The sequence below is a fragment of the Aotus nancymaae genome, unplaced genomic scaffold, assembly GCF_030222135.1.
Source record: "Aotus nancymaae isolate 86718 unplaced genomic scaffold, 86718_ANA_hifiasm-v0.15.2.pri h1tg000003l, whole genome shotgun sequence".
Classification (NCBI taxonomy): domain Eukaryota; kingdom Metazoa; phylum Chordata; class Mammalia; order Primates; family Aotidae; genus Aotus; species Aotus nancymaae.
In genome coordinates, this window is record NW_026988414.1 from 66,003,526 (window position 1) to 66,016,501 (window position 12,976).

The window sequence follows — 12,976 nt, forward strand, 5'->3', positions numbered from 1 at the left end:
TTGAAACTGAGTCTCACTCTGTCACCCAGGCTAGAGTGCAGTATCACGATCTCAGCTCACTGCAACTCCACTTCCTGGGTTCAAGCAATTCTCATGCCTCAGGCTCTCAAGTAGCTGGGACTACAGGCATGCACCACCATGCCCAGCTAATTTTTGTACTTTTAGTAGAGATGGGGTTTCACCATGTTGGCCAGGGTGGTCTCAACCTCTTGGCCTCAAATGATCTGCCCACTGCAGCCTCCCAAAGCGCTGGGATTACAGGAGTGAGCCACCATGCCTGTACGGTTATGTTAATATTCCTTAAACATAGATGCCTTTTAAGTGTTTTTGGAAGGAGCAGTTAAATCGTGTATGCTACATGTTATTATTTTGGTATCCACATTCAGTGGTACCAAAATAGTAAATATGAGAATGTTAATATTTTAAAATTGTCTTTTAATCTCAAATCATTGCTTTAGAAGCCAACCATAAAGAACTGATATTATACCTATCATTGTTGTTGGATTTCTATTTACATACTGATTTCTTTTCAAAAATATCTATGTCTAGTGCTACAGAATTTAACAATAGGCAAAACACTACAGGACTTTAAGGCCAGTTTTAGCAGTGATTCTGTATTTAGCCATTTCCTCTCTATAACCACACAAACTTGATGGAACATGATAAAACTAAGAAAACTCCTATGGCCCACTGAGCCAATAATCCCATAATTAAAAAGCTCTAACAAAGCTTGGACATGATAGATGAAGCTATTACCATCAATTCTGTATCTAAAATATATACATTTTAAAAACACCCTAATTACAGAAACCCACATCCAATCAATATAATACATATTAGAAATTTCATAATCCTTGGTAGAATAGAAATTGTTCTGAAAGTATAGTTAAGAAGGAAAAAATTATGTTTAGGTATTAATTTCAATAGAAGAGGTAATTTGCTTCCATGTGAAAACCCTGGAGTAGTGCTGTGAGTGTTACCCACAGAAGAAAAGCCATTTATAATTAGATACTACATTACTTTTGTCACCACGTGTACCTCAAGGAGAAGGAAACAGACATGCCTTGTTTGCATCCTGTGTTCCTGCCCAGATTAAATAAAGTGGACAGTTGAGGGCAGTTATTTGGAGATTTGGTTTAAAAAATGCTATTAAAAACTAAAAGGAAGATTTGGAACATGTGTTAAGAAATACCTTAGCTAGATGTATCTATGCTTATCTACTATACATTCTGTAGATATTTTTGTAGCCTCCTTCTTCACTTTGACCTTAGGCACAGATCCTTTATGAATGCATATGTCAAAGAAACAGCTGGATCATGAACAAAGCTGTCCAATTCCTATAACCATTTTAACAACTGCATCAGATAATCCTCAAAACTAAGACACTGAATTGAAAGGAAAAATTAAGTTGCTCACAATACTTCTAACGTACTTTTTAAAAAGTTACAAAGGCTACATATTTTGGTTCCATTTCTATGAAATGTCCAGAATAGATACATCAGTAGAGACAGAAAGTAGATTACTGGTTGCCTGGAACTAGTGGGAGGTGGGAATAGGGAGCAATTGCTAATGGGTATGAGGTCTCATTTTGGGATGATGCAAGTGTTCTGGAATTAGATAATGGTGATGGTTGTGAATATACTGAAAACTACTGAATTGTTCACTTTAAAGAGGTGAATTTTATGGTATATGAATTATATTACAATTTTATTAATCACAAAAGACTTTAGAAATTATTAGTAATATCATAGTCCCTATGTGCCAAATTATCTTTTAGCCTCAAATCATAGAATCCCAAAGCTAAGGCATGGTTCCTCAAGAGACTGTCAGGTCTAACATGCATTTTGCAAATAAAGAAACTGACTTCCTTAGAGGTGAAGTGACTTACCATAGTAAGTCATATGAAGTCACACATTGCAGTCAAGAGGAGAGCTGGCAACTAGGTGTCCTGACAACTATCTAGGGCCCCTTCCCACCACCACTACGTGGCCCACTTTCATGGTTTATTTTTAAGCATCTCAACAATAAGTAATTTGAATTATTTAAAATGAGAAATAAGTGGTTCAAACAAGAGACTTATTTTTTCTAATGAAAGCATAAATTATTCTTACATATAAGAGAATCTCTGTGAAGGAGTAGATACATTTGTTGTGGTAAATTTACCAGGCCCAAACTGAGATTTACCTGTAAACATCCCTAGAGGAAAGTGGCCACATTAACAGACCAAGGGAGCCCTCTACCTGTGTATTTGTAGTATAGATTTCATTGACAAATCCTTGACCTGGAAAGCTAAAAATAAATTAAGACCAGGCATTCTCTCTAGTCCTTTGCCCACCTTGGTTGGCTTCCAGCATTATTTTTGAGAAAATGTGTCTGAGGATGTATTTGTGGGAGCAATGGGATACACAGAGGAAAATCTACAGAAAGTTCCTTTTCTGTGAATAAAAGGGACCGATTAGCAGCCTAAATAAAAGATCCAAATATATTTTTTTCCAGTGAGAATTTCATTAAACTAATTATTTCCAAAGAACTTTAAACTCCTTTGAGGATATAAAATGTTAATAAGCATTTTTGTTCATCCAGCATGAAAGTTTCATTGTTTCTTTGTTTCAGCGAAAGATAGGGTTGAATGTAAAAATCATGCAGGATCCTGAAAACATCCACCACAGAGCTGCTGTAAATGCGAACTATGGAATCAATTTGCCATATATTAATCAGAGAAAAGCTTGTGTAAGTAATGAGTTGTTTTAATGAGCTCTTATTTTTTAAAGAAATAAAAGTCATTTATTAGTAGGGTAAGATGTAATATGGATGTTAGGTAAAGATTGTGATCCTTTTGTCTTTGGAATTTTTTTGAGATTGAGATGGTTCTCATTCTGTTTATAATTAGCAATTATTAAGAAGATGTAAGCCTATTTTAAAGACTTATTTGTAGCTCAGATTTCTCTATTTTATTTGATGTTCCTAAATAATCTAGTACCATAATTTTAACAAGGAAATAATTTACCAGCAAAAACAATTAATAGAGAAATTTTAAATATTTTATTTCTTTGATAGTAGGCTTACCACTAGAAGAATCAAAAGAAAACAACACAGAATCCTCTTCAATTGTGCATACTCTGATACAATGTGCAAATATTTGAGAATATTATTCTAAATCTGAGACAAGCAGGAACTAATACTTCATGTCAGCAAAATAATGAGAGGGAAAAATAATCAAATGTAGATTTGCAGTAAGAGATCTCAGAATCTATGCCTGTTTTTGCCATTGACTAGCTGCTAACTTGTCCTAAAGCAAGGATTGTACTCTTTCTATGTTGTGGAGTTTTCTTAGGAAAATTAAGAGTAGTGCTTCATTTTAACTGGGAAATTATTTAATTTGAGATCATTTCTAACACTGAAAACAATTACTGAGGTAACAGCTATATATTTTTAATACATTTTTAACCTTTAGCTTCTCTCAAAAGCTCTTCAATATGTGCCTTGGTGAAATCAAAACTAAAAACAAGATTAATGTTAGGATTAAATTGCAAAGCCATTTCTAACTAGCATAATAGTCTCTTAGATTAATCTTCCAAATTTCCTACATAGACATTTTCAACTGCCTACTTCATTTATGTAACCCTGAAATATATTTTCAGTTTCTTTATTTGTGCTTTATGTTATTCTAACAGGTTCGGTTTAAGAGCACTTTATCTTACAAATACTTTTATAGCCTAAGAAATAACCAGAAAGTTAGATATTTTTATTCCTGCTGAAACTTTATTTAAAATGTCACTGTGAATAATGGGAAAAGGTTTTTATCTGCTTCCCATGAGCCCAAAGCCCTCGAAATAAAAATATTATTTCTCTGGCAACACAGAGAGAAGCAGATTTCTCTTTTGTTGTTGTTGGTTTTCCTCTTCAATCTAGAATTAATATTGGCTTAGCTGGAGGAGTACCGAGGCTTTGTAGCCCGAGGCAACTGCTGCGTTTCCTGTGAACTTTTTCTGATGGGTACTGGAGTTTTAAAAGGCATACCTCTCAAGTTAAAAAGGATTATGCTTTACTTTATGAATCTGAATGAAGATTCAGACTTAAATAAATAGAGATTTCAAAATTATATCCAAAACTTGGGGCAGAGTCTTAGTCATTAATTATATTTTTTCCAATTTCCAAATAGAATGAGTGCCTTGGATATTGTATCTATATACTTTAGCAAAGAGAATTTGGGAAAGCACTTTGCCTTTTATGACATATAGCTAGTGGATATCCATTTACTGTATTAAATCTCCTTTTTTCATAAAACTAGATACCATAAAAGTCTATACCAGAGCAATTTAAAATTGGATGTACATTATGTATATTTTATTCAAACAGTTGGCCTTTTGATCAAATAGTTGACCCTATCATTTTATGTTGATATAGTTGTATGGTGGTACTAACTGAAAACAGTATTTTCATTTTGGATTTAAAAAACAGAAGCATTGTGCAAAAAGTACTATGAGAGAAGTATTCAGGTATTTGGTTTTAAACAGTCCTATAAAGCATTTGGGGATAAGTGCAATTGTGATTTACCACTTACAAAAATGGTATCAAAAGCACTTACGTAAACTAGAGCAGTGTGTCTAGCATTGTGATGTATAGTTAATTAGAAAAGCAGCATCAAAGCCAATCATTTTAGAACTACTCTAAACACTCAAAGGGGATTATTATTTGGCTGCCGAGGGCTATGTGTTTCCTTACTTCTTATGAAACTTGATCAGCCTGTCAAAAGCCTGTAAACAACTTTAGACATTTTTGACAGAGCAAATGTGAATATGTAGCCAATTTCCATTATTAGTTCCTAAAAGCTGGTATCTTCTCCATCTTATGAAATGGTGTATTCTTCCTGATAATAAGGAGCTGATGCAAGGATTTTAGTGCATTGAAAACATGTAACCCCTGCCACACACACAAATACTAGTATTGCAAAACTATCTTCAGAATTTTATATTCTGTGACTCTGTTATGTAAAACCAATTTACCAAAAAAGTATTAAAAGTGAGACTCACTGGTGATTTTTTCAGTATCTTCAATCTGCCAAATAGTAACAAACAATCTTCCAACATTTTTTCTAGTAGGTCCTCGTGGGTATGTGGAAACAAGAAGAAATCCCTGGTACTGTTCACATTCCCTCACTGACATCTAGTTCCAGTTAGACTTTATAATACAACACACTAAGAGATCTACAGAAAATTTGACTTTGATTTATTTTTTTTTAAATAAAAAGAGTTTCTTAAAAGGCTTGAAACATGTATCTGTTAGCATGAATTTTAAAAGAACGATTATGAATGCATAACAAAATAGCCAAACAAAACATTGCTTTGAATTGCTGCACAAATAACTCTGATTATAACTGTTATGACCTAGAAAAGAATCATAAAAGCATTTTTCTTTTTGGCAAGATATGAGTTGTTGCAGAATTATACCAGTTCTTTGGTCCCACTTTCCAAATAAATAAATATATAATGCAATGTAAACTTAGAATCTTTTATTTATTCATGAGGTTGAATTTAATACTATTATGATTTCTAGATTTTATGAGTCATATGTTATGCAGTGTTTTCCACTAACTTAGTTGGGTAGCAACCACACTTCACAAATCATAGTTTCATTCTTTACTGTTTCACTTGGGGTGTACATAGTAATCTCTCTCTCACTGAAAGCATATTCATTTCTGAAATGATAAAGTAATAGAAAGTGAGGCAATTGTGTTAATGTCAAATGATTAGAAGAAGCACCAGAAGTAAGAGGTGGGGCGGGGGGTGGGAGTGGAGAAAGAAGGGCAGTTTCAAAACATGATTGTGTTTTAAGCCCATGCATATGGCCACAATTACAGTCACAACATAATTTGGCAACAGTAGCAGAATTAGATTTAAACAAATTGATGTTACACTGCAGTAATTCAGAATGAGCTTGTTGCATTTATAAACCATAACAAGAAGCACAGTGAATTAATAAACCCTTCTTGTCACTAAAAATAAAGAAAGGGAATAATTGCTGAGATGGAGTTAACTTAACAGATGACTATAGTCAGCATCCTTTCAGGCTAGATATGGGAAAGTGAAGGTCACCCCCATCTCGGATGACAAAGAGGGAACATTTTGTTGGTAAACAAATTAATCTTTTGAAAGGTCGCCATTTGTTTTAAGTTTTTATCCAGTTCTTGTCATCTGGAATCAGAGATTGACTGTCATTTCACCAGGCAGGGGTGCAGTTGAGGCAGACAAAGCTGCTTCTGTACATATCAGCATTCCTTGACAAAACTCAGTGCCTGATTGTGATGCTATGGGCTGCTGGTTTACAGCTGTCTCCGGACAAGAATGGAGGCCCACCCCTGAATTCCAATAAGATGGGCCTGCATATTCCGCCTGCTGTAAGCTGGCCCTCTGCCCACAAGTAAAATGTATTGTAGTTCAAGCCAGCAATTATCTCTTTTACTTCCTTCTGTGCTGCTTCTGTTCTCTTTTTCCAAAAACAGATGTGGATATTCACTCAAGTTCTGCATCTATTCTTTCTCACACCTGCTGGGGCAGAATTTTGACAGAGGTAGAGTTTGAGGGAGCCAGCAGACAACAATCAAATGCAATTTCTTTGAAAACAGTTTAAAAAGAAAATGTTGATTTTTCAGGAAATGTGGAGTCAGCATCTTGGTCCCCCTCCCTTTCCCAGGAGCATTTGGTAAATTAAATTAGTTGAACAAAAGGAAATAGCTTTAAAGACATTCTGAAATGCCATATCCTATTTATGACACACAGTCATTACCCAAGGACTGTGGTGGCATGCACAGCATCCCACTCCTATCATTTAAAGAGAGCTTTCTCTTCAGGTTGCTTAGAGTGTTTGACAAAGGAATGACTTTTCATGTCCATCCTGATTCACAGCCTATAAAATATATTCCCCCAATATGGCAGTGATGGTGGTGGTGGTGATGGTGGAGGTAGAAGGGTATTGCCTTTGTATGTTGTTACTATTTAGAATTTCAATTCTGCATTGGTTTGGAGTACTGGGAAAGCTGAGGACAGTGATGGAATGTTAGCCAGTGGATGGCTGTCTCACAAAAGCCCATTGCTCTGAGAGCAGGGAGTGGCAGTGAGAGACTATAGCGTTGTCAGATAACATTCATAAAAGAATCTAACTGTAGTGAGTTTTCTCTTAAAATCTTTACAGGGCTGTTTCTTGAGCTTCTGTGCCAAGATCCTGCATGCATTCCCAAACCAACCCTGTGCTGAACTGAAACCACTTTTTAGCTTTTAGAATAGTGATTCTGGGTCAGACTGCCTGGTGTGAATCCTTACTAGACCAGGGATCTTCCAGAAACAGTCTCCCTTTCCTCACGTAAAATGTCCATATTAAAAGTATCTATCTCATAGGATTGTATTGAGTTTTTAAATGAGATAATTCAAAGCACTTAACAAAGGTCCCAATACAAAGAATTGTTCTGAAAAATATTAGTTATTACTATTGGCAAGTCTCATATATTGTATTGTGCCATTGTTTGTACTGTCATTTAAAACATATTGTAGGGATCCAGGCAGGGAACCAGAATATTGCTGAGGTCTCCTCCAGGGATACTATTTAATATTTGACATGATTATGCTTTCTTTCCCACACAGATATAAGGACAGAGACCTTGTTGTCTGTTCTGTCTGTTTTTCAAATCCTCCCCTGCACCAAGCAGTGTTTTACACATAATAGGTACTAAGGACAGGACTAATTTGTCCTCTCCTCTGTCTAGTCTCTCCTCTGAAGCTATATAGACTTATCTTGAGTTTTGAAGTGAAGTAATGATTTTGCTGGCTCCCAGTAGGCCTAGTTGCACAGGGTACCCTCCCATGGGCCATCTGATAGGATTTACCTAGCAAAACGCTGGTACTACTGGATTCTTGTTACAGCCTTGCCACTAACTAACTAGTGTTTCCAAGAGCAGGTTACTCTGTCTCACTCAATCTCATTTTTCTGGTTTATGAATGGGGAAAGCAAGATGGAGAGGTAATCTGGTGTGCTGGGAGGGACTTGGAGCAGAGTGGATTAGAGTTTGGGTCCTATCTGCTATTTTGCAGTAATGGAACCCTAGGTAAGCCAATTACATTTCAGATCCTGAGTTCTCTCTTTTGTCAAGTCAGGATAATGATGCCTACTAGACACGGGTGCTAAGGAGAATACAGATAATATATTAACATTGCTGGCACATAATAGGTACCTTAATAAGCTTCTTACCTCCGTGAAAAATGAATTTGTATTAAAAAAATCTCTTATTTCCTTCTTCACACTTATGATTTCAGAAAAGAATCTGATTTGACTCCTTTCACATCCCAGTATAAGTACTAGGATTTAATTTTCACTTTCTTTTTCTTTCTTTTTTCTTTTTTTTCTTTTTTGAGACGGAGTCTTGATCTGTCGCCCAGGCTGGAGTGCAGTGGTGGGATCTCGCCTTACTGCAGCCTCTGCCTCCAGGTTCAAGCAATTCTCCTGCCTCAGTCTTCTGAGTAGCTGGGATTATAAGCACTCGCCACCATGCCCAGATAATTTTAGTATTTTTAGTAGGTACGGAGTTTCACTTTGTTGGTCAGGCTTGTCTTGAACTCCTGACCTCATGATCTGTCCACCTCAGCCTCCCAAAGTGCTAAGATTACAGGCATGAACCACTGCACCCAGCCTAATGTTGATTTTCAAACTGTTAGAGAACTCCAGTGAGTTTCAGAGAGGTTCTAAGCATTTAATTTACATTTCATTTTTTTAATGATAAATATTTAAGCATTTTTAGTATAATAAATAATAATACCTACATATTTCAATTGATGCCAAATTTTAATGCATTCGATCATTTGATCATCAGAGGGTTAATTTGTGCTTTCAGGTTTACTCTGAGCACACGCTCTTGTTTACACATTTGAATTTCCCATAAAAGTATTTTTTATTAGATAGGGTGTAGCTTTGTACTAGTCATATTTTGAAATTCAGATCTCCTCATACACACTCCTATAATAATCATACAAATAAATAAGCAAAGATAAAATAATATGTGTGAAGGTCTTAAAGCAGCACGACTCCTGGTAATCATTTAATAAACGTTAATTGATATTAGTATTAGAACACATGTGTACTACTATCAATTAAAAGCCAGGCAAGTTCTCTGGTGCATACTTTTGGCACAGCATAATACTCAAGTATACCATTACAATGGCCACATCATGATAATATAGTATTACAGATTCTTTCACTGCTCAACTTAACTTCGGGTTGGTTCTTACATGATTTGAAATGAGCGATACAGTCTTTGACAGTGCAAGGTTGCAATGTTACTGGTTTAAACTGCAGAGAAAAGTCAACAGTGAAGCATAATGTCAAAATTTGGACTCAACATGCAAAACAAAATTAATTTCTTTGAAACTCAGTGATTATCTGAAAGAGAAGGGTGCCAAGATACCTGAAAAGAAATTTAAATAGGATATGATAGAACATCCTAAAATGTTACATGACACATTTGAAAAATATTTTTGGTAGTTTAGCCCTTCAATTATGATAGCATTTATTAAGTTTGCCAGACACAGTGTTTTATGTACACTGTCTTTTTTAACCCTTACACCTATAAGTAGGTGCCATATTTATAATCATTTTATAGATAAGGAAACTGAGACTAACATGAAGCTACTTGCCTGAGGTTGTGCAGTAAGCAAGGGGAGTCAGGATTCAAATTAATTATGAAATCTATGTGTCAAATATCCCCTAGTTGACTACTTACCAACTGATCCTTAATTATTAAGGAACTTAAGCAGTTGGTAGATATTATTACTGACTGTTTTGAAACAAAAAATTCTACTATTCTTTAAAGTTTCTGGATCATTTTAATTGAACAAAATGCTGAGATTATAACTGCCATAACAAATTGTTAGCGATTTGAAATTACTTATTTGTTCACATCTGGATTTTCTACATCTTGTGCAGGCAAAATAAAATATATAAATAAATTGTATTCTGTGATAGATGTGAGATTGTACTTATTTAAAACTCTTGCTTTCATAATTTGTCTTCACCAAAACAGCCTCATTGTTTCCACTGTTGGTTTATATTGATATAACCAGAAATATATAATATAAATACATATATAATAAATATATAATATAAATATTTACCAAATAAATATATAATGTAAGTACATACTATATTTAAATAATAATTATATACATATAGGTACATAATACTACATGCAATTATGTTATAAGATTTGGCATACACAATTATACTAAATTCTTATAAAATTTGCATTTGTTTCTATATCAGCATTCTGTTTAAGGTTTCATTTGAAAAACTTGTTCTACTGCTGAAAATAAATTTGCAAATCTTTGGCATCAAGTATTACCTCTCCCGTGGGTATTTATTTTTTAACAAGAGCAAATCCTCTACTTAATTAAAACAAAGGAATTAGGCTCTATTAAGGGATTTCAAGCATGAATGGACAGAGAGAAGAGGGATTTGGGGGAATCCAGGAAGAGAGCCTTTGCACTACTCTGAAATCATTCCAGGTTGGCAGCCACCTGCTAACAGGACTAGGCCTGCTCCCATATGATTTACTTTTCACTTTGTGCCTTTTCACTTTATGACTTGGGCTTTAGACTTGATTATTTATTTGACTACATACTGAGAGATAGTGTTTCTAACCTCAAAATTAATCCCACATTGAAAAGCGAAAATTTAGATAGACAGAGGGACCTGTGTCATATCTATGATAGGTTTAGGGTACAGGGGTCCATGAGTAGAACTGTATTTCAACAGAGAACTGTATTTCAATAGAGGGACCTGTGTCACACCTATAATAGGTTTAGGGGGTCTATGGATAGAACTGTATTTCAGTATAATAGGTTCCCATGTATTTTATTTAATGCATTTATAAAACATTATTCTGAGAAGGGGTCCATAGGCTTCACCAGGCTGCCAGAGGGGTTTGCAATGCCCCAAAAGTTAGAACTGTGATAGATCTTTTCTTTCACACAAAAATCCAGTGTGGGAAAAAGTGTGCATCAGAACAGAGAAATATCCTAAAAGCTGTGTATTCTTTATAGATGAAATATCCACTTGTCTGAGTTGATGGTACAGAAAACCTTTGAAAAATTGGATAGGTCTAGTCTACCAGCCCAGATTTTTAAAAGAATTACATCTTCATGAGTAATATAAGTAATATAAGATTTATGCTTTTGCCTAATTACAGTTGCTTTTCTGTTGCAAAGAGGAAAATAGAGCAGCTACAAAAGTGATAATGCTTGCAATAATATAGTAAGTGTTCTTTTTAAAAGGAAGCACAGGAAAACTACTACAGCAAGTAGCATGATAGCATTAGCCACAAGAGGAATGGGACTAATAGAATTGTTTTTATCATGGCCCAGGTTAATTATCTACTGAGAGGTTCTTGAGATGAATAAATACTATTGTTGTGTTCTCCAGTATTCTAACCCATTGTACCTTAAACTGTACTTGAACTCAAGTATACATTCCTAGCCTTTTAAAACCTCCTTGGTAGAACAGAAGCAAGTACACATAGACTACAGTGATTCCCCCGATACTTTCTTTAAAAGCATTGCCTCTGAATTACACTGTAAAATGTGTAAAGCAAACCAGCAGATACTTATTTAGAGGAGATTCCTCTCATTAGGCTATAAAGTTTGGGCAATATGACCCTAAAATACCAGATTTATATAACTGATTATTTATATAAAAAGATTATGTAATCTTTTTACTTCCATCTCTATCTTCCACATTAGCCTGAATAATAAATCAGTTTATGGTTGGCAACTAAGAGGTCTGAAAACAGCCATGCATGCTTTAGTAGAAAGAGCCATAGATGGAGAATCAGGACTTGGGTTTTCAATCCTGTTCTCTACTGGTGCTATAAACCAAGTTAACATAGGTATACCATTTAGTCTCTAAAGACAAATTCCTCATCTACATACTGAGAAGATAAATTGACTACTTCAGAATCATCAGGACCACAGTCCTGGTTATGTTACTCCCAGATTAATGCTCATTTAGTTCCTTGTGGAACCACCAGTCTCTCAGGGATCAATGTAATTGATGGATGGAGGCAAGCCTTAAGATAGGCCTTAGAGGAACTGTTGGGCAAGGCTAAAGGAGAGGTTGTATACATTTTAAGTACGAGAAGCAATACAAGCAAAGGCAGAGGTAGAGAATAGTGAGAGTAATGGAGGATGGCTTAGAGCTTTGCCTTATCAAGTTGCAGAAACCAAAAGATGTGGTTAGCTATGGAGGCCAATTGATGGATAGCCTTGAATGGGCCCCTGGAATCTAATTATGTGATTTTCAGTCAGGATCATAAAAGGTAGGGCTTAATGCAGACAGCTTCTGAAGTTAGATCACTTTTCCAGCTGCTTTTTTTTTTTTTTTTTTTTTAGGTGTAAGGTGGTAATGTATGTTTTGTGTATTTGAAGTGAAGAGTTCTATAAATGTTTATTAAGTTTACTTGTTCCGGGTCTGAGTTCAAGTTCTGAATATCCTTGTTAATTTTCTATCTCGATCTATAGAATCGTTAGCTCTTCTTGTTGCATTGATCCTTTTGCCATTATGTAATGTCATTCTTCGCCTCTTTTGATCTTTGTTGCTTTAAAGTCTACTTTATCAGAGGCGAGAATTGCATCTCATGCTTTTTGTTTATTAGTTTATTTTTACTCTCTGTTTGATTGGTAAATCCTCCTCCTTCTCTCTGAGTCTTTGTGTATTGTTGCATGTAAGATGGGCCCGGATGCAGCATACTGATGGGTTTTGGCTTTTTATCCAATTAAAATATATATAAGTTTAATACTGGCGTTTGATGCTAGCTGGCTGTTTTGCCCATTAGTTGATGTAAATTTTTTATTGTGTTAAAGTTCTTTGCTTTTTGATATATTTTTGGAAAGGCTGATATTGGTTGTTCCTTTATATGTATAGTGCTTCTTTCAGAAGC

The 12,976-nt window shown here is 35.1% G+C and overlaps 1 protein-coding gene across 2 annotated transcripts in view; it reads left to right on the plus strand.

Moving 5' to 3' along the window:
• The window catches only part of IQCH (IQ motif containing H), a 280,207-nt gene that overhangs the window by 75,332 nt on the left and 191,899 nt on the right, over positions 1 to 12,976 (plus strand). Inside the window, exons 5-6 of one of the 2 annotated variants that reach the window (XM_012451365.2) lie at positions 2,614 to 2,730; positions 5,100 to 5,501. In XM_012451365.2, coding sequence (XP_012306788.1) covers positions 2,614 to 2,730; positions 5,100 to 5,102 — 120 coding nt within the window. In that variant the 3' untranslated portion in view covers positions 5,103 to 5,501. Of the gene's footprint in view, positions 1 to 2,613; positions 2,731 to 5,099; positions 5,502 to 12,976 lie in introns of those variants that run through there. The other variant, XM_064381963.1, reaches the window with a different exon arrangement.